The 20,820-nt window shown below is 36.6% G+C and overlaps 1 protein-coding gene across 1 annotated transcript in view; it reads left to right on the forward strand.

The window, feature by feature from the left end:
* ZDHHC13 (zDHHC palmitoyltransferase 13) overlaps positions 1–20,820 on the forward strand; it is a 33,898-nt gene that overhangs the window by 9,656 nt on the left and 3,422 nt on the right. Inside the window, exons 5-15 of the mRNA XM_060687631.2 lie at positions 1,328–1,472; positions 3,231–3,295; positions 4,829–4,991; positions 5,734–5,859; positions 7,659–7,792; positions 10,319–10,414; positions 12,804–12,933; positions 15,223–15,285; positions 16,762–16,855; positions 18,444–18,527; positions 19,111–19,268. Of these exons, the coding sequence (XP_060543614.2) occupies positions 1,328–1,472; positions 3,231–3,295; positions 4,829–4,991; positions 5,734–5,859; positions 7,659–7,792; positions 10,319–10,414; positions 12,804–12,933; positions 15,223–15,285; positions 16,762–16,855; positions 18,444–18,527; positions 19,111–19,268 (1,258 nt within the window). The remainder of the gene's footprint in view (positions 1–1,327; positions 1,473–3,230; positions 3,296–4,828; positions 4,992–5,733; positions 5,860–7,658; positions 7,793–10,318; positions 10,415–12,803; positions 12,934–15,222; positions 15,286–16,761; positions 16,856–18,443; positions 18,528–19,110; positions 19,269–20,820) is intronic.

A 20,820-nucleotide genomic window follows, 5' to 3' on the forward strand; every position in this document is an offset into this window, starting at 1 on the left:
ATTGGAAAAATCTGTTTGTGGAGTTCAGCGTGCTGGAAGCTGGTGGCCCTTTGCAAGACTTTGCAGGAGGAAAACTGGATCAAGAGCAAGCACAGGGCCTCTGTGCTAAGGCTCACCTTAGTTCTTGCTGAAACCTGGCCTCATCATTCCACTTTGTCCAATTCTGCCACCCCACCACCACTTGCTGCCTCCTCCGCAGCTGGATGCATCACCTGTGCTCGCTGCATGCTGCACCCTTGCTCAGCTCCTGGATCATGGGCCAGTAGCAGGAATAATAAGACAATGGGTTGGAGGTGGCAGGGGGCAGCAGGTTCTGTGGCAGAGTGGAGGGCAGCCAGAAGGGCAGAGATGGGGCTGATAAATGCATGGGTGGATTTGAAGTTTGTGTGGATAGGCTTGCCAAGTGCCCAAATTTTAATCACAGGAATGCGGGGTACTGCAAAGGCTGGAACTTTTAAGACCGGTCATAACTACCAATTCACTACTGTTGTAAGATCAAATGGTTGCTGAACAAATGATTTTTAAGTGAGGACTACCAGTATTCAGTTAAATTGATTTCTCAGTATAATTTACTGTGCAAATAGTCCTTGGCTTACAACAGTTCATTTAGTGACCTTTCGAAGTTACAATGGCACTGAAAAAAGTGACTTATGACCGTTTTTTACACGTACGACTGTTGCAGCATCTCAAGGTTATGTGATCAAAATTCAGATGCTTGGCACTGACTCATATTTAGGATGGGAGTGGGTTAATGCAAAGAATGTAGGGGAAGTTGTGAGGTCCTGTGTGTTCCACTATTTGTCACTTAAGACTCCATCCAGCTTTGTCTCAACCAGATATGATCCACCTTCATCTGGATCTTACTCAGAATGGCTGGAATGAATTTCTAATGAACAACAGAACAACATTTTTTGTTTCACACACCCTCCTATTTTTATATAAAGCTGGGATTTGACTTGGCTATTACTAGTTTTAGGCTGACACTTAAAAAACAATCACAAATTTAGAGCTGAAACAATTTCTTATGTGTTTGTTTCATAACATTACTTTCCTTTCTTAATTTTTAAAAAAGAAATTATTTTCACTCTATATTTAATTGTTGTAAAGTAGTTCAAACATACTTGAACTACTTGCCATTGTTCCATTATTAAGATATATTTGCTTTTGTTAACTTTCATTCTCACTCTGAAATGTAAATGTAAATTCTAAAATTTAAAGCCCCCTTGTGGACATGTATTAGTGTATCTTTTCATTAAAAATAATATTATAATATCGTTGTGTCTTTATAAGAAAATGTTTTAAAATTAAAAGCACTCTCTCTTTCTAGGCAAGGGCATTTATCTGTGGTCATATTGTTGTTAAAATGTGGAGCAGATCCAACTCTTATTGATGGAGAAGGATACAGCAGCCTGCATTTAGCTGTTCTTTTTCAACACATGCCTATCATAGCTTACCTCATATCAAAGGGTCAGGTATGTGACTTTATGCAATGATGTAATTAATCATGTAGCAGGCATTAATACTTATGTGCTAATACTTCGACTTCCATGAACATTACATTTTACAACTGCACAGGTACAAATATTTCTTGCATATTTAGTTACTTAGGAATTTCTACTCCAAATGGCTGTTATTGGCATACTCCCAAAATAAGAATGAAAAGAAACAGAACAAACACAATAGAGCCGTGATGGCGAACCTATGGCACGCGTGCCACCTGTGGCACGCGGAGCCATATTAGTGGGCACGCCAGCTCAGCTCTGGGGCGCATGCGCGCGCTGGCCAGCTGATTTTTGAGCCTTCTGGGCCCACCAGAAGTAGGGAAACAGGCTGTTTCCTGCCTCTGGAGGGCCTGGGGGGGTGGGAAAGGCCCATTTTTCTTTCTTACCTGGTTCCAGATCCTCTCTGTGTATGTGGGAAGGGCGAAAACAGCTTTTCCCACTCTCTTGGAGGCCCTACGGTGGCTGAAAAGGCCCATTTCCCCACTCCCGGTGGGACAGGAAGTGACGTTTTTTTCTGTCCCCAGCCTCCAGAGACTTCTAGAGAGGCTCCTACAGACTCATGTGCCAGGAGCGGGGGGGAGGGGGAGGGGGTTGCGCATTCATGCGAGTGGGCACGTGCGCGCGCAACCCTCCCCCGCCCCCCCCTCTCCTGGCACGCAATGGCAAAAAGGTTAGCCATCACTGCAATAGAGTGTCAGCAGTACAGGTAGTCCTTGACTTCCATCCATTTGAACCTAACATTTCCTTTGCTAAGCAAAGACAATTGAGCTTTGCTCCATTTTATGACCTTTCTTGCCACAGTTGTTAAGTGTTAAGTGAATCAGTGCAGATTTTTAAATCAGCAACATGGTTGTTAAGCGAATCTGACTTCCCCATTGACTTTGCTTGTCAGATGTTTGTAAAATCACGTGATGGGATACTACCATACTCATAAATACATTATAGTTGCTAAGCACTTTAAATTTTGATCATGTGACATGGGGATGCTACAGCTGTTATTAACTATGAAAAACTCTCACTTTTTAGTGTCATCGTAACTTCAAACGGTCACTAAACAAATGGTTGTAAGTTGAAGACTACTTTTAATGGCACCTTTGAGCAAGAGCAGATCCTAGTATTTCTAATACCTTTAGAACCAGGTGTTCACTTCTATTCAGAGATGCATTAGAAAGGTGGTGATCTGAATATTCAGGGAGAAGCTATTCCACAAGAGGAATGCTAGCATTAAGAGATCTCTCTGTGATCTTACTGAACTCCTTAGGGCAGCAGTCCCCAATCTTTTTGGCACCAGGGACCCGGTCCCACCGCTCACCTCCAGCTGTGCATCCCGGTTCCTAATAGGCACAGAATACGGGTCCTTGGCCCAGGGGTTTGGGACCCCTGCCTTAGGGGACAGGCTCCTCAGGAGAATCTCTGTCAAGGATCTTATAGACAGATTCATATTGCGATATTGGGATGTCAGCCAATATTGTAATACTGAAAAATACTTTTAAAAGTTGATTGTTTAAAATGCTGCAAAGTTCTATGTTATGGTCGTAGAGGCCTATGGACCATTATTAAAATAAACTGGAAGGCACCTGGGCCATATGAAAGTACTACTAAATTATGGATTTGTCATGAAACCCAGAACATTAATTGAATTCATTGCATTTGCATCCGTTTATGGCTTCAGTTGCTGGTTGCTGGTTTATTCCATTTCCTGAAATGTTAATATTTTCTCATATTTAGAGTGTAGATATTACTGACCACAATGGATATACCCCTCTTATGCTGTCAGCCCACAAAGTAATTGGGTGAGTAATGATTGCGATGCTCGATTCAGTGAGAATTTCTAAAGGATATGCAGAAAATTGCTTTTCTTTCATGAAAGCAAAACAAGTTACATTGTTTGTTACCAAAACAGTTTCCTAAGCTGTAAAATCCCTGAAATAAAACTTTTATAAAATACATAACAGAGCTACAACAATATGACATTGAGGAAAGAATTTATCTTTATTCTATGCTAACTTCTGTATTGCAAAGGAAATCATTTTGATAGGTTAATTCAAATAATTCTTCTTTTTTTCTTATTTAGTTTTCATATTTTTTGGATAAAATTTAGAGTTTTGGAAACATCTTTGTAAGATAAAGTATACAGTGTAGAAAAATTTCCCCTACCGCATCTTAGAATATTACGATATTGGACTACTTTGTTGAACTATTTGCTAAGGACTCTAGTTATTTCATATACGCTTTGTTTCCATCCAAATACTTTTGTTACCTCATACCACAATCAGCCTTTAACTCCACATTCACCCAACACAATCCATAATTCAAGCCTTTTTACATCATCATACCATTCTCCATAGTCTATAAATGTAAACTGTACTAACTTTCTTATATTCATATATTCTCAATAACCAGCTGCAGAGCAAAATCTGGCCTGCTTTCTCCCTGGCAGGATTTCATTTTCCAGGTTGTATTCATTATCACCTCTTGTACCTTTGCAATCAGAATTCTGCCAAATATCTTCCCTGGTACACTTAACTAAGCCCTGTAAGTAACTGTGCATTTATTCTTGCTTTTTTCCCTTTTCTTTTTTATAATGAACAATAACAACATTTTTTCAGTCATTAGAGACAGATACAATTTTAATATGCATGTTAAACAAGTTGTAAATTAGTCCACAAACAAACCACACCTATATTTTAACATTTCTTCAATTGCTCTGTTTACATCTGTAGTCTTAACATTATTCAGCATTCTCACAACATTTATTGTTTCATTTCCTTCATGGGTTTTGTTCTGTTTTTTGGATGTTAGCATTTATGGTATTTGTTTCAGTTCTGCTCTTCGATACGTTGCTGTTATTGCTGTATGGATTTCAAATGTTTCTCCTCGTTTCAATTTCATTCCAAATAATTTTAGCCCTTTTATTTTTAATTCCATTCATTCTACTGAAGGACTTGTTTAACTCTTTTCACCCACTTATAACACATTTTTTTTTAATTTTCATCAACATTGCTCTGCATTTTCCATGCCTCTTTAAATCTTACCCATTCCTTGTTCTCTTTCACCACATTCTTTTAACTTTCTTTTCCTCCTTATACAAATTCTTCATCTCCTCATTTTGCAACATTCTTTAATATGCATTTTCTCATTCATATCCCGATACATTTTATAGTTCTTGCAACATATAAATATGCAATTATTACTCTTGAATTTTGTCTTAAGTATCAATATGGCAGGTTTGCTATTACAATATGGAAATAAATTATCCAAATGTTATCTTATTAAAAGTTGTATATCTTTGCTGTTCTAACTTGTACATTTTTATTTACATGAAGGCGGGAACCTACTCAGTTTCTAGTAAAGTTTAATCCATCTGTCAACGCTGTGGACAATATAGAAAAGAACACTGCTTTGCATTGGGCTATTATAGCAGGAAATGTTAATGCTGTAGATGTACTGCTAGAAGCTGGATCCAGTCTGGATATCAAAAATGTCAAGGTATTATTCCATTTTCATTATTAAAAGATCCTTCTGGGTATCAGAATTTTAGGTAATATCAAAAGGGTTATTGTTGGGAGGGAAATAGGAGGAAGGAGTATTATGGGTATTATGTTCACAACCTTAGTTTTCATTGCAAAGTCTACAGCAGTGTCCCCCAACCTTTTGGGTACCAGGGACAGTTCTGTGGAGAGAGATTTTTCCGGGACATGAGGCCGCATGATTTCATGCGCTGCCTGCATCCTGCAGATGGAGCTTCACTTGTTTCCACACCTCAGGGGGTTGGGGATCCCTGGTCTACAGAGTAGTCTGGCTGCCAGCAGTTAATAGTACTTTTAGTTCATGCTAAAATTCCATTTTTAAATTGTTTAATTAAATCAGGATAGTTTTAAGACCTTCAGAATAAATATGCTTTAAAAATATAGTTTGTATTGCTATTAATCTTTAATTACTAGAATATACAATCTAATTTTAATTTGGGAAGCTATGATTGTATGTAAAAGGTGATTATATTATAATAGCTCATCATTTTGTCATTTAAATATAAGCATTTTATTTATGAATCTTCTACCTACTGCAGATTTTAAACATTGCTGTAGGCTTCTGAATGTGAAATATATATGCAACATTATTGTGCTTTTTCAGGTTTCATAGTAATAAGGTAGGATTTTAAAATAAAGCAGCCCAAAGATATGTTTTGTATTTCATACTGTTTTTTAAAATAATGTTGTTTTTGCCTAAGGGACAAAGACCACTTGACCTTGCTCTTCAAACTAAAAACTGCATAATTATTCACATACTTCGTGAAGAAGAAAAAATTCAAATTAGAAGAACATCAGGGTTTTTGAGGTTTCTGGAAAAAAATGAGGTATCGTAAACTGAAACAAATAATGAAATGAAATTTTCTAGATTAGAATTGATGTTGAGTATATTATTGACCATAATAAGTTTTAACTAAAACCAAAAAAGATATTTCAGATAGAAATGGTAGCAATTCACAAAAAAATAGCTTTGGAATCTCTTGGTAGAGTCATCATTAAAGAATAAGTGGCAGAATATAAATGAGGAAAGCAAAGAATAAAGGCAGATGAGGAAAAGAGTTTGTGTGGAGTATAAGGAATTGATAGTCAATATATCCAAAACTGCTATGGAAAAGTTTCACTTAATTCAACAGTGAAAAAAGTAAGGTTCTACATTTATGCAAGAAAAACAAAATACACAGGTACAGTATATGTGGTACCTTGCTCAATAGTAGTAACTGTGAGAGGGATCTTGGAGTCCTAGTGGACAACCATTTAGATATGAGCCAGCCCTGTACAGCAGCTGCCAAAAAACCCAACACAGTTCTGGGCTGCATAAACAGAGGGATAGAATCAAGATTACGTGAAGTGTTAATACCACTTTATAATGCCTTGGTAAGGCTGCAGTTGGAATACTGCATTCAGTTTTGGTCGCCACGATGTAAAAAAGATGTTGAGACTCTAGAAAGAGTGCAGAGAAAAGCAACAAAGATGATTAGGGGACTGGAGGCTAAAACATATGAACAATGGTTGCAGGAACTGGGTATGTCTAGTTTAATGAAAAGAAGGACTAGGGGAGACATGATAGCAGTGTTCCAATATCTCAGGGGTTGCCACAAAGAAGAGGGAGTCAAACTATTCTTCAAAGCACCTGAGGGTAGAACAAGAAGCAGCAACTCCACTCATTCCCTTTTGGTAGTAACAACGAAAAAATAAGAAATACATCCTTAACTCTATTTATTTTGCTGCAAAACCAGCCTGCTCTGTTTCTATTTCATTTGACATTATACATACTACTACTCAGCTGGTGCTTTTGCCTGACCCTTTTTCATTCCAGATTTTTTTAAAAAATATGTACTTATGTTTAAAATAGATAGGGAGATGTGTTTTAAGGTATTTAGGAACTAGATCAAGGAAATAACAAAATAATTTAACAAGCTTTGTTACATACATTCATTAAATATTTGCAGGTCTTAAGAAATTGTTTACATTATATTTTGCATGTTTTTAAAACTTTAATAATAATTATCTTATTCTGTTTTTGTCAGTGCCGAAGGTGTTCAAGTAGTGCTCCAGATGCAATCCCAAAACATCTGGAGCAGGGGTGTCAAATTCATGGCCCGTGGGCTGGATGCATCATGTGCTGGCCACGCCTACCCCCGGTTTAGCAAAAGGGGGGAAAGTTGTGATAAGTCATGTGACAACAACATGACACCTTGAGTTTGATACCCCTGATCTGGAGCAACACTTGAATATCACTGACTTTGACAAAATCACTATCAGTCAATTGCAAAGACAACTTTATTTAGAACAGCTTACATCCTGTGCCAATACCATCAAACAACATGTGCTTATTCCATCTCCTAAGGAAGGAGTCAATAGGTTTCAGCCAAATCCAGTCTAAACATCTAGCTGACTGCGTGACTAACAATAATAGTAATAATATGGAAAGAGGACAGCAGTTAATTCTGCGACAGAGCCAAAGTGACATATCACATTTAGCAGAAATTAGTTTTCAGATTTATATAAGAGGCTTCTATGTAAGTCTGAGAGATCTGAGGGTTTTTCCCCTCTTCCACACACTTTATTTTTGCTCAATTTTTCTCATTTTCTAATGAAGTTTTTTTTTTCATTTTGCTTTATTTAGTTCTTGCTAATGTTTGGCTCATCATTGCTATTGATATGGACAGTAGGATATGTAGCAACCTTAAATTCTGACTCATGGTTGTTGAAAGGAACCTTGCTGATGTTCATGTTGATTACTCTGTCTTTCTTTGGAAGGTAAGCATATCTAGTTTTCTTAAATTTATTTTTGTAGCATGTAGTATATTCTTTTCTTGGTTCCTGGAGATGAAATCAAAAGGGAAGGATAGAATTAATTCTACTTTTAGCTCGAAGACTGAGCTTAACATTTTTATCCTGTCCCATGGAGGAAACATCTTCCCTTCAGTCTTGTATACATTCTTCTTGGGGAAGCAGTAGTTTTCCTTTAGTTTCTTCCACACAAAAGCATCTCCTTGGCAGCCATATACCTGCTAATCAACATGCCAGCAGGAAACCACCTTCAGGAGAGCCACAAGCTAAATTAGGAGAATGACCCAGGAAATGGAGGAGGACTGACTGAAAAACCTGATGGGACAGAACATGGACAAGGCAAGTGCCAATGTCATGTTTAAGCCTTTATGCAACAGAGAACTGAAAACCTGTCAAAATTCCACCTCTCCCCCCCCTCACTTGTCAGAGTGGGCACCTTAGGGTCTCAACTATGTAGAACTTCCAGAAGCTCTAGACAAAATAGACAAGAAGACAAGCAAGGAGAGAGAATGGCCAGCTGAAAAAGCACAAACCTAATAGTTAGTTTCCCCTAAACAGGAAAGCAGACAAGATGTATTTCCCTGCATTTACTGGATGGTTGGAGAATGCATTGCCTTCTCACAGCTAGCAAAATGCTGCTGTCTCCCTATGTGACAACACCTTCTCCAAGGAGGAGGGGTGACTGACAGCACCCTTAACAATGAAAATATACTATTAATAGAAATTTGTTGGGCAAATTCTTCTATAATATGTTATAAAATATTTGATTTTGCAAATGAAGATTTTGCATTACATTTTGTCACTAAAAGTGCTATAACCTTTTACACTGACCCCACTCTGTTCAGTGGGTATGGATGTCCATGAGGGAAATTGTAGCTAAACGGCATAGTGTTGCCACATAATCTTCATTTATTTATCAATTTTGTATGTGCTGTAATCACAAAAAAGATTCAGCATAGTGACTGAAACTTATATTTGCAATTTACCTCGTTGGCATCATGCACAGTATGAGCAACAATATTTTAATGTCCTTACAATTTCTGCCAGATGCTTGTGGCTTATAAATCTGTTTCCTGTCTGTTTCATCTCTGGTAACCAAGAACAATAGCTAGACTTAAAATAATACACTTTCTGGTCAACAGAAGATGCTTAGGAGGGAAAGAAGATTAAGATCGTAGCCTCAAGAGTCAACATGCAGGTTAATTCATTGTGCTGGTACATAATGTTTTTCCATTTTCAAACAGACTTCCAATGCAACTTTTTGTTGTGACAATGGAATGTAAAATAAAGGAGAAGTTAAAACACAACCAGCTAAAGTCAATACATGAGGGCAAGTTTCCTCTATGAGGACAGGAAGCTGCTTTTCAGTTAAAAGGGGAAATTTAACCTTTTCCAGCTCTTGCTTCCTTTTCCATCAAGTCCATGTTCTGGTGATTAGAAAAGTAAATCACAATAGGTAAAAAAAAATACCATCCTTTTATAACCAATGTTCAAGGTTCCAACGAAAATGCTTAGAATAGAATTTTTTATTGGCCAAGTATGATTAGGCACACAAGGAATTTGTCTTGGTGCATATGCTCTCAATGTACATAAAAGAAAAGATATGTTCATCAGGAATCATAAGGTATAACACTTAATGATAGTCATAGGATACAAATAAGCAATCAGGAAACAATATTAATATAAATCGTAAGGATACAAGCAACAAAGTTACAGTGATACAGTCATAAGTGGAAGGAGATGGGCGATAGGAACGATGAGAAGATTAATAGTAGTGCAGACTTAGTAAATAGTTTGACAGTGTTGAGGGAATTATTTGTTTAGCAGAGTGATGGCGTTCGGGAAAAAACTGTTCTTGTCTCTAGTTGCTTAGTTAAAACATTCTGTCCTGAGTCATCTTAGCAGCAGTTTAGCTTCCAAGATATTGTCCAAGATCCTTTTCATACATTGTGTTTTCTAAACAGAAATCACTTCCAAATGTATGAAATACCTATTTTAGATGTTATAATTATGAAACTATTTATTTCATATTGGGTAAATATATTACGATAGTGACCAGATATGTCTTTCTAGTGTGCATGCACCCATTGTAGTTCCAGAAAATCCTGCATGCAAATAAATCTGGGTTTATGTATTCTCTCTCCTTTGTGTTCTAACTCTCATTTTGTCACAAACCAAGAAGGTTTTTGAAGTTATGTGAACATAGGTATTTTTTTTCTAAATTCTTACATGCAATATTGTAGCTATTACAGAAATATGTTTGGATAAAGAAACTTAATTCATCAGAGAAGTTCATGTACTGCACATTCGTAAACATTACTTGGCATGTTTATGTCTAATAGTGGGTAAATTTAGACAGCAACTCTTTCTCAGCTTAACCTACTTCACAGGGTTTTTCTTATGCTCTAAAATTAGGCGATATCCTATATATGCCAAAGATAAATGGGTATAAATGTACTAAATAAACTAAATACTTTTAAATGTTCCATTTAGGTTGTTCATAGGATTCAACACAATAAAATATTTCCCAGTAACGTTTTTGATTAGTTCCATCTTTTGGATATCATGGACCTGTTTCATCTATTTCCTGCCTAATATCCTTTGTTAAAACAATAGTACAGAATGGGGAATTTCTTTACATGTATGTATGTGTGTCTTGATTTTTATAAGGCAATTCACTGGAAATAAATTGTAATATTATATTGTAAGCTCCCATGAAACATTTAAGGTATTTGCTAAGAAAAAATGAGTTACTGCTAAAAAAAAGTTATTATTATTATTGATGGCCAATGATCTGTATAAACTAAAAAGAAGTAGACTTTTTAAAATGGTGTGCCTGTTCTGCTTTCCTAGCTGGCTGTTAGTGGTGTCTTGATTATTCTTTTCCCATTCTGCCTCTGCCACCTTTTCCATCAATATTATCCTCGACGACATGTCATATCCCCATCCTAAACTTTTCCCTTTGCCACTGTACAGCTTTTGCAGCATTTCCTTCCTCCTCCTCCTCTTCCTCATCACCCAGTAATTGCTAAACTGGCTACTGAGAAACTACAGCTTTAAAAGTACTTCTCTAATAAGAAATCACTAGACAGAAAAGTGCATTGAATTTTAAAATGGAGTGTGGAAGGTGTTTTACTGGTTGGTAAAGCATTTTACTAGCATGGAGGCGGTTTGGAGGCCATTGAAAGTTTCCTTCTAGGATCTGAGTCTATATTTTAGCCCCAGAATTAACATGGCTGTGTGATTTATTCAGTACTGTAAAATTGTAAAGAAAGGTAAAACGCTTATTTGTATTGATTATTTTTCTAGATTACTACCAACAAATCTAGAAAATACATCTACCTTTTTGACAGTATCCTTTTCTACTGACGAGAGGGAAAAGCCATGGCCAATACATGGTTAAAAAATGTACATTACAAAATGTAGATGAATATCAGTAGCAAAGAGATTAACCAAAAAACTGGTACTTGAACCACAGATCACTGTGCTATGTTATCTGCATAAATTTAAAAAAAAATAGCCTTTAGCAGACAGCAAATAACATTACAGTACTTCTCAACTTTAAGACGCATTTCCCTGAAGTTGCTGGATAGCATAATCAGGCTTCTTTTCAAGGTGAGATTTCTGTGTGGCCTCAGAACAAGATGTTCTCATTGTCTTCAAATTTGGTGCAGAGTTGTGTTTTGTAAGTTAAACTCTTTGTGTATTGTTTATTTACTCAATTTTTATACAATATTCACTGGTGTACAACATAACATGAGCATATTAAAATATGTAGTATGAAACAATACTAAGATTAAAACAATTTATATTTTCAATTTAAATTAGTAAAATAGAACAATATGAACAATATGAAATTCTGTACCTTCTGTACTGTACAGTTTTTGGCCCTTTATCCAATTCAGTTTTTTAAAATCACATTTAATAATAAAAATAGAATAGAATAAAAATAATTATTGTTTTAAAGTGGATTTAATCTATTCTGTTAAACAGTATTTTATTATTAATCACCGAAGATAATTTTTCTTTTAGCATGCTTTTTAATGAGATAATAGTTTTTTTTTATGAATTAATTCATGAGAAATATTTGGGCATATTCCAACTGCCAAAGGCACATAAATCTACTTAGCTCATGAGAAAGATATCTGGTAATTTTTCAGTCACGGCTTCTGCTTTATGACTTTTAAACATCCTTTTACAAAATTACATTTATTATATTGTTTGATATCCACCCAGCTGACTAAGCTATCAATCATAGTAGGTTTTATGTATCTTCTGAAAAATCAATTGAATCATACTATATAAATAACTAAAGGGGTTCTAAGGAAATAGGTACCTTTTAGATAACACATTTTCTTCAGACATTTTTTAATATTACATATTAAATAATGTAAGATTTGTTTTCCTGTGGCTGAACAATTATGTCTCAAACTAAGATATTCTAGTCATACATCAACTTTGGATTTGATAGATTCTCCCAAGGGCCCCTTCATTAAAGAGCCTGGAATTGGAATACTTGACACGCGCTTCATTTTCTTGTATAATCATATTTACCCCCTCTCTCCAAGGAAAACCAGGATTGCTTTTCCAAATTTCATAATTTGAGAGACTGTACAAAAATCTATCAAAACCAAAGGTCATTTGGCAGCTCTAAGACAATCTCATGATGGGTGACAAAACTTTTGTCTATTATCTATTGGTGCCTTATTGTACTATTCCTAATTTTTGAGATAGTTTATTTGCTTTGCTCATGCACACTACCCTGGCTGAGTCAGATTGCTGTTTTTTGATCAAATGAGTAACAAAATGTGCTTAATGTGGTTCTTGTAAATTTAAAAGGTTTTTAAAACACGCATTAGAATCTGTTTATTGCCTCTTCCTGCCATGGTGTTATTGCTATTTAACTTTGAAGTATAGTTTGGAGGGCTGTTTATGCACTCTGATATGTGAATTATGGAAACAGAGTCCTTAACTGGAGGCCACATTTTCCAGATATAACTTCACAGCTTCCTTTCTTTTTTGGCATGGTGGGCCTTATCTATTATTTTTACAAAACTGTCAGAACTGATCCTGGATTTATTACAAGTACAGAAGAAGAGATTAAAAAGGTATTTTCATACATTCAACAGTTCTTTTCAAGTACCGGTAATTACAATATAGCAATTGATATTGAAAAGCGATATTTCTCAGCAAATGTGAACATTTGCTATGTTTTTCTCAAAATTCATCAAGTGTTGCGAATGAGACACATTTGGAAAAGTGTTACAGGTAGTCCTCCAACACACAACCACAATTGAGCCCGAAATTTCTGTTGTTAAGTGAGATATTTGTTAAGTGGGTTTTGCCCCATTTTACGACCTTTCTTGCCTAAGTCAATCACTGCAATTGATAAATTAGTAACCCAGTTATTAAGTGGGAAAGGATTCCCCATTGACTTTGCTTATGAGAAGGACTGCACATGACTTCACATGACTTCAGGACACTGCAACCGTCATAAATATGAGTCAGTTGCAAAGTATCTGAATTTTGATCACATGATCATGGGGATGCTGCAAAGATTGTAACTGAAAAATGGTCATGAGTCACTTTTTTCAGTGCCATTGTAACTTTGAATGGTCACTAAATGAACTATTGTAAGTCAAGGACTACCTGTACTTTGGAAGCAGAGAAAAGTCAGTACTTCACACATAAAGGAACAAAGCCAAGCCACAGTATGGAGGGTCATTATAATGTGTTAGAGAATATCCAGTTTTCATGATTGCAGTGTACTACAGTGGAAACCTTAAAATATTCTTTGTTTTTGCTTATACAGGTAGTCCTCAATTAACGACAATCATTGGTGCTGGAATTTCTATCACTACGCAACACAGTCATAAAACACAATATTACATGACCATTCTACTTAGCAGTGGAAATTCTGACTCTTCCAGTTGCCGTTGTTAAGTGAATCCCATTAAGCGTGACATCATATGATTGCCATTTGCAATCCCCTGCTAGCTTCCTCATTGACTTTGCTTGTCAGTGAAGATTGCAAATTGTGATTGTGTGACTGCTGGGTGGTGCAGTGTTGTAATTGTGAGCCAGTTGCTAAGTGCCTGGATAATGCAATGGCCAGAACTTCCAACATAAGTCATAAATACCACTTGTTCAGTGCCATTGTAAGTTCAGTGTCGTTAAGTGAGAACCACCTAGTTTGAGTTTCTGAAGTCATGTGTAGGCTTGTTTGACGGAATACGCTCGTGACAAAAATGATAAAATTGTGATAGAGTGACAAAATAGTAATAACATGTTTTTGTGACTGGAAAGATCTGAATCTTTACTGACACCAATCTTTCAAATGTTCCTGAATCTATGAATGTGAAAACAAAATTAGGGCAAGATAGTCATTGGGAACTAGGTTGAAATATACCTTGAATAGCTCAGGGTGAGGAAAACTTGTTACTTGTCCTCCAAGAAGTACAAAATTATACAAGTGTCAAATTTTGGACTTCAAGGCAGGCGGACACAATTTGTTTGCGTTTTTTAATAGTAATAATAATATCATTCCATTCAGTATAGGTATGAAGATAAAACACTTTCCTGAAGTGCAAATCCATCCATTCCTCCTCTACACAGAGAGTTTTCAAAAGGGAGCAATAGGAAAGGATTATTTTTTCCTTCTCTTCAGACACATCTTTTCCACATCCACCAAGATTGTTAATTTTATACTATATTTCCTGAACAAAAAACATGCCCACAAATTACTTGGTGGTTAGTTTGGGGGTGTCTGGTGTTTGTGCTATATGTATATCCTTAACATTCATAAATAATATAGGAATCGTGCATGCCTGGGACCTAGATTTTTAGAAATAAATTAAATAAGCATGTTAATGATTATTTACTTGCTGCATAGGAGAAATAGACTATTGGAATGTAAGAGTAAAGGAAAGTGATTTGTATTTGAGATTGGGTAACATAAATGTCACAATCACCCCTCTGCTGAAAAATATTGAAAACAGCCTAGTATTTCTAATAGTCCCCACATAGCCGGAGGGTAGGAAAGGATTTTTTTTTTTTTAAAAAAAAGAATGATGTATATTTATTAAGATAATGTTATTTAATATAACTTTTCTGAGTCCTCTTCTGCCTTCCCAGTTACCTAAAGTGGAAAGTATCTTGCATTTACAGCTGTTTGTATATTTTCATATTAATCATTTAAAAAAACCCTATTTTCAGTTAGAATATTATTTATATGCTTGAAATGGACAACAGTCTCAATCCCGCTTTAACTGTCATCAACTTCCTGCAATTGTGTTACAGAAATGCATCAAGTCTGTTAAGAGTTCACAGGTCTTAAATTATGATACCCCGAAGCATTGAGATATAAACATATTTGCAAAACCTAATCTGTCTTTCAGAATATTATTAACCTTGGAGAATCTGGCTCTTTGGACTTCAGAACATTCTGCACATCATGTCTTGTAAGTTGAGCAGTGATGCCTTAAAATAATTTGATTTTTTTTAAAGGTTTTTTTTTTAACGATAGTAGAGAGGCGTGTTTTTTCAAGTTACTTTTTTGCATTATCACACTTCAGTTTAAACATGAATATAGTGTACTATAATATCAAAACAGAATCTAAAATTTATCTGGTCTGGCACCCTATTAGGGAAGTTTACAGATTTGTTCTTTCTGAAGAGCCTAATTTCATGCTTAGAGGATGTGCATTTATAATTTGCTCAGGACTGACATCTAACTATTACCTGTATTTTATAATTAACTTTGGGAACTTTTGACTCTGCAGATAGGAGTAAAATTTTAAAAGGAACATGGGTAGCAATGGCTCATTACTACTGAAAAGATTTCTCCTTGTTAGGATTGGCTCACTTGAATTTATTCGTTTTAAAAAATCTACTGGTGGACGCATGATATGAAATTGCCCTTAGTAAGCATAGGAGGTTGCTAAGTCATGAACAATAAAACCAGTTTCACTAATGAAGACTTGAATGTAATACACTGTCCTTCCTGCTGTGGTTCTTTCAAGCAAATTGCATTGTGTTTTAGGACCAGTCTACCAGTGGTGAAATCCAAATTTTTTTACTACGAGTTGTGTGAGCGTGGCTTGGTGGGTGTGGTGTGGCTTGATGGGCATGGCTTGGTGGGTGTGGCAGGGGAAGGATACTGCAAAATCTCCATTCCCACCCTACTCTGGAATCAGCCAGAAGTGGTATTTGCCAGTTCTCTGAACTACTCAAAATTTCCGTTACCGGTTCTCTGAACTACTCAAAATTTCCGCTATCGGTTCTCCAGAACCTGTCAGAACCTGCTGGATTTCACCCCTGAGTCCTACCATATTTCAACGAGCATCAAGCGATGAAAGCAGGATCAATATCCAAAGAGCCCTTCAAGACACCTTAAATGCTGATAATAATGAGGAAGCATGTTCCATAATTCAAACATAGTCCTTCTTGCCTTCCTGTATGTTTATTTAGATTTAGCATATCATACCCTTATTGTTAGTCATTCTAATTCACAGCAGTCTATAAAATATATTCATCCATCAAACCACTTTTTCCCATTATGGAATGTCACTGTACTTAAAATTAAAAGTACAGCAACACTCCATAATGTCAATAAATGTTATGTCAACAAAACATTTCTGACCTTGGCTAAATGTAATCAGATGATTTCAGAGCTGTTGGAAGCAGCTTTCAGAATACATGATCTGAATGGAAAGCTGCCCCAACTACTGAGACATGAAATATACATATGGGTGGAGGCCTTTCTGGATCCAAACACATGATTAAAGATGGGATTGTGGCTCTCATTGTGGCCCTATTTTTCTAGGGTGAATTTCAATTTATGATAAAGGTCTAATATTTGAAATGCAGAAGAACATTTACTAATATATTCAGTGAGGTGTGCATAATCTTTTTTATGTGTGTATTTTCTTACTCAGATTAAGAAACCTCTGAGATCTATGCATTGCCATGCTTGCAATTCATGTGTGGCTAGATATGATCAACATTGTATTTGGATTGGACGATGCATAGGTGAGTTTATTCTCGCACAACCAGGATTCCTTTCTTAAGGGAGTCTATGCCAGGAATATTTCTGAAGTCTTAAAAGGGCGGCCATTAATTGATCACAAGGAAAAACTCTAGTGGTTGAGTGTTGTGTGAAGAGATGCTGACAAGTGCACAGCTTGGGGATGTACAACATTAGATAGTGTTAGCAGAGTTGGTATATGATTAAAGATTAAAAATAATTCTGATTACACTTACTGAAGACAGACTTCCTTTGGAGTGTCACGTTGGGGATTGCATTGCATGTTTTGGTTTTGTTATTTTTGTTATTTTTGTTGTAGTTTAGATGACCTTTGAAATATAGGTAGTCCTCAACTTACAACAAATCGCTTAGGGACCATTCAAAGTTGCAATGGCACTGGAAAACAATTACACGATCATTTTCCTCACAACTGTTGCAGCATCCCCATGATCATGTGATCAAAATTCAGACACGGGCAACTGATTTATATTTATGATGGTTGCAGTGCCCCCGGGGTCATGTGATCACCTTTTCTGACTTCTGACAAACAGAGTCAATAGGGAAGCCAGATTCACTTTACAATCATGTTACTAAGTTAAAAACTGCAGCAATTCACTTAATAACTGTGGCAAAGGTGGTCGTAAAATGGGGCAAAACTCACTTAACAAGTGTTTCACTTAGCAACAGAAATGTTGGGCTTAATTGTGGTCAGAAGTCGAGGACTACCTATATATCAATCCTATTTAACTCCCTATACCTAGCCATCCCCCATGTATATTTATTTTTTATTTATTTATTTATTTTCAATTTATATACCGCCCTTCTCCCTGAGGACTCAGGGCGGTGCACAGCCAGAATTAAAAACATGAAATACAAATATTAAAAACAATTAAAATCTATATAAATTTGGCCCAAAATTTAAAAAAACCACAAACCAATTAAACATTTAAAAATTTTAAAAAATTTCTTCCTAAGCCAGCCCGGCTTGCTGGAAAAAGTGGGTTTTAAGGGCACGGCGGAAGGCACTGAGGTCTTGGATTCTCCTTATCTCTGGGGGCAGCTGATTGCAGAGGGTAGGTGCCCCCACAGAGAAGGCTCTCCCCCTGGGGGTCACCAGCCTACATTATTTGGCTGATGGCACCCTGAGGAGGCCCTCTCTGTGGGAGCGCACGGGTCGCTGGGAGGTCGTCGGTAGCAGCAGGCGGTCTCGAAGATAGCTAGGCCCTATGCCATGGAGCGCTTTAAAGGTGATAACCAACACCTTGAAGCGCACCCGGAAGACCACCGGGAGCCAGTGCAGCTCGTGCAGGAGCGGTGTTACATGGGAGCGCCATGCTGCTTCCATCACTACCCGCGCTGCTGCGTTCTGGACCAGCTGGAGCCTCCGGGTGCCCCTCAAGGGGAGCCCCATGTAGAGAGCATTGCAGTAGTCAAGACGAGAGGTGACGAGGACATGAGTGACTGTGCACAGGGAATCCCGATCAAGAAAGGGCCTCAACTGGCGAGCATAGTATGTTGGGAGAGTAGATACTCAGAAATAATTATTCTTTGAATTTGATATTAACAAATCTTTAACCATTCTCTTTGATCCAGGTGTGGGTAACCACGGCTATTTCATCCTGTTTCTCTTTTTCTTGATCTTGCTGAATATTTGGGCCATATATGGAACTATGATATGTATGTATTTCTAACTGTTATTTCACTGTTTAGAGAGAAAATGTGATGTGTTGATCTCTAGTAAGTCTAATATGTAATTCGAGGACAATATTGTTCAGCATTCTAAAATGTTAAAAAACTAGCATCCTTCTGGAAAATATGAAGGGCTGGCAGCAACATATATATATTGTATGTATGCAATATACATTTGTTTTTTTACAAATAGCAGGTTTGGGCCCAAGTGTATACATATGATTATATATATATAAGACAAATTAATATATAACTACAACTTTTCATTAGGCTACATTGTGCATGTAGAACGTTATCTCTAGAGAACGTGGTTTGCATTTCAGAGAATTTTGCTACAAATAGTTATTTGATCCTATGAATGCTGCTCATATTGTTAGAGTAAGCTGATCTTCCTGGTAGCTAAATATATCAATACACATGTAGTACTTATGGATAGTATAAATAATCCATTTTGGGATTGTTTTATCGGTCAAAATAGGATGGAAACTTTATAAATAAAAACATAGTTCACCATGGTCTTTTTTTTTTTTTTAAGAAATCCTTTATTTAAAGTTAAAATTACTTCTCTTAGATTGGTCAGAACGTTGTACAACAACATATCAGAAAGATGGAGCTTGGATGTCTTTCACACAGATCGTATCTTGTTCTCCTTGGGTGCTATATGTGTTCATGCTTGTAATTTTTCACACTTTATGGGCTGCATTATGGTTCATCCTTCAGATTTACCAGGTACACTTTTTATGTTTATTTCTTTAAAGTATTGCATTGAGTGTTATTCAATAGCCTATAATGTATCACTTTTAGTTAATATTTCAGAATTATCTATTTTGTGCATATTTAATCATGATGCCAATGAGTTGCTAACAATCGGGACTGCATCAGTAAATGAAGAGATCAGAGAATGTTTTCCGTTTGCTATTTAGGATTTTACTAGGGCTGTCTACTACAAAGTGTCCAATATTCTTTTTGGTCAACCATAGCCATGTCCATTATATTTCTTAATGTCTTTATTTTTATTTGTTTGTACATAAAACAAAATAGGCAGTAATATTCTTCCTTAATATATCAGTTTGGCATAGTTTATCTAAAGTGGGGAAACTATTTTGTAGTTTAAAATATTCTCTTGCAATGATTGCTTATTCCTAATAGCACCATTTCTAGATTTAGGATTTTCCTGCGATAGGTAAATGAATCTTTTATGGTTGGGCTGTCAGTTTAATTCTAACATGTGGCAAAGATTTGCTCTTGAGAAAAGCATGTCCTCATGAAGGAACTTCATCTATCCGTCTGTCTGTCTTGTCATCAAGCTTCCAAAAATGTGGTATGAAGAATTTATCCTGCCCTGTGGGGTGTTTAACTCTCAACTGAAAACTGCTCTGTTCGAGCAGCTATGTATACAGGTAGTCCTCGACTTACGATCACAATTGAGCCTAAAATTTCTGTCGCTAAGTGAAACATTTGTTAAGTGAATTTGCCCCATTTTACTACCTTTCTTGCCACACTTGTTAAGTGAATCACTACAGTTGTTAAGTTAATAACACGGTTGTTAAATGAATCTGGCTTCCCCACTGACTTTGCTTGTCAGAAGGTCACAAAAGATGATCATATGATCCCGAGACACTTGCAACCATCATAAATATGAGTCAGTTGCCAAGACTTTGAATTTTGTTCACCTGACTATGGTGATGCTGCAATGCTCAAAAGTGTGAAAAATGGTCATAAGTCACGTTTTTCAGTGGCGTTGTAACTTTGAACGGTCACTAAATGAACTGTTGTAACTCGAGGACTACCTGTAGTTTTTCTATGCTAGATCTTCTGTGACCTCTGGGTTTAGATGACCAGGAGCATTATGCTGCCTTCTTTATTTGTTCTGTGGCCAATAGAGCTGGTACTTTGGCTACCCAAGATATGCATCTTTGCTTTAATTTAATTTAATTTAATTTCCAATTTATATACCGCCCTTCTCCCTGAGGACTCAGGGCGGTGTACAGCCAAGATAAAAAACATAGAATACAAATATTAAAACATTTAAAAATATATATAAATTTTGGCCCGAAAGTTAAAAAATCACAGACTAATTAAAAGAATTTAAAAATTTCTTCTTAAGCCAACCCGGCTTGCTGGAAAAGATGGGTTTTCAGGGAACGATGGAAGGCATTGAGGTCATGGATTCTCCTTATCTCTGGGGGCAACTGATTCCAGAGGGTGGGAGCCCCCACAGAGAAGGCCCTCCCCCTGGGGGCCACCAGCCTACATTGTTTGGCTGATGGCACCCTGAGGA

The sequence above is a fragment of the Pantherophis guttatus genome, chromosome 1 (genome assembly GCF_059756535.1).
Source record: "Pantherophis guttatus breed Tessera chromosome 1, ASM5975653v1, whole genome shotgun sequence".
Taxonomy (NCBI): Eukaryota; Metazoa; Chordata; class Lepidosauria; order Squamata; family Colubridae; genus Pantherophis; species Pantherophis guttatus.